Source organism: Microtus ochrogaster, chromosome X (genome assembly GCF_000317375.1).
Source record: "Microtus ochrogaster isolate Prairie Vole_2 chromosome X, MicOch1.0, whole genome shotgun sequence".
NCBI classification, from domain to species: domain Eukaryota; kingdom Metazoa; phylum Chordata; class Mammalia; order Rodentia; family Cricetidae; genus Microtus; species Microtus ochrogaster.
This window is the reverse complement of record NC_022026.1, coordinates 38,413,117-38,414,206: the sequence shown is the minus strand read 5'-3', so window position 1 is coordinate 38,414,206 and position 1,090 is coordinate 38,413,117. Positions and strand designations below refer to the sequence as shown.

Here is a 1,090-nt window from a genome sequence, read left to right as displayed (position 1 = left end):
AGGGAAATGGGAGGCGGTGGCGGGGAAGAGACAGAAATCTTTAATAAATAAATAAATAAATAAATAAATAAATAAATAAATAAATTTCAAAAATAAATAAATAAAAGCAAGGAGCTTGAGTCTCCAACCTGGACCTTGAGGGGAAAATCCGGGGCATTTCTCCTGTGTTTGGGCAGGCAGGATGCAGGCATAAGCACGAATTTCTCTTATGGTGAACTGCTTTCTCGTTGTTTCAGGGAAAAGAAGGTGGTTTCATTGTCAGAGACTCCAGCAAAGCTGGAAAATACACTGTGTCTGTATTTGCTAAATCCACAGGGTAAGTGTTACTGTTCCAATGTCATGAGAACAAAGGACAAGGGTAGCCTCTCAACACTTCCTGATGGTTTGCCTCTCTCACTTCCTTGGCCTTAAACTCAAAAGGCACCCCACTTCACTCTCTGGGTTCTTCCGTATCTGGTCCTCAAGTTGATGACGAAATATTGTTTATTCAGGGACCCGCAAGGAGTGATACGCCATTACGTTGTGTGTTCAACACCACAGAGCCAGTATTACCTGGCTGAGAAACACCTATTCAGCACCATCCCGGAGCTCATTAACTACCATCAGCATAACTCTGCAGGTGAGTGCCCAAGACAGAGGGATGGAGGAAGTGTGGTCACACAGTGTAGTTAGGAAAGCTAATCCCTGGGATGCTGGCTAGGGACCAGTTAAAATGGAATCATACCTTGCATCCAATGGAATGATTTTTCTTTTAATGTAGTGCCAGAAAATCGAACTCGCCATTCTGGGCAAGTGTTCTATCACTGAGCAATTTTCCCAGTCTTGTTTGTTTTTATATTTTTTTCTTTTGGTTTTCAAGACTGGGTTTCTCTATGTAGCCCTGGCTGTCCTTTTGCTTTGCAGACCAGGTTGGCCTTGAACTTTGAGAACTGCCTCTCTGTCTCTGCTTCCCAGTGCTGGGATTAAAGGCTTGTACCACTATGTCCAGCTTTACATTTTTATGTTTTTCAACAGGCTCTCGCTATGTTATTCAGGCTGACCTGGAACCTTAATCTGTAGCTCAGGCCATCCTTGAATCCATGCTTCTCCC

At 43.5% G+C, this 1,090-nt stretch overlaps 1 protein-coding gene across 1 annotated transcript in view; it reads left to right on the top strand.

The window, feature by feature from the left end:
- Window positions 1-1,090, top strand: part of Btk (Bruton tyrosine kinase) — a 31,135-nt gene that overhangs the window by 17,825 nt on the left and 12,220 nt on the right. The window contains exons 8-9 of the mRNA XM_026784852.1: window positions 237-316; window positions 492-619. Of these exons, the coding sequence (XP_026640653.1) occupies window positions 237-316; window positions 492-619 (208 nt within the window). The remainder of the gene's footprint in view (window positions 1-236; window positions 317-491; window positions 620-1,090) is intronic.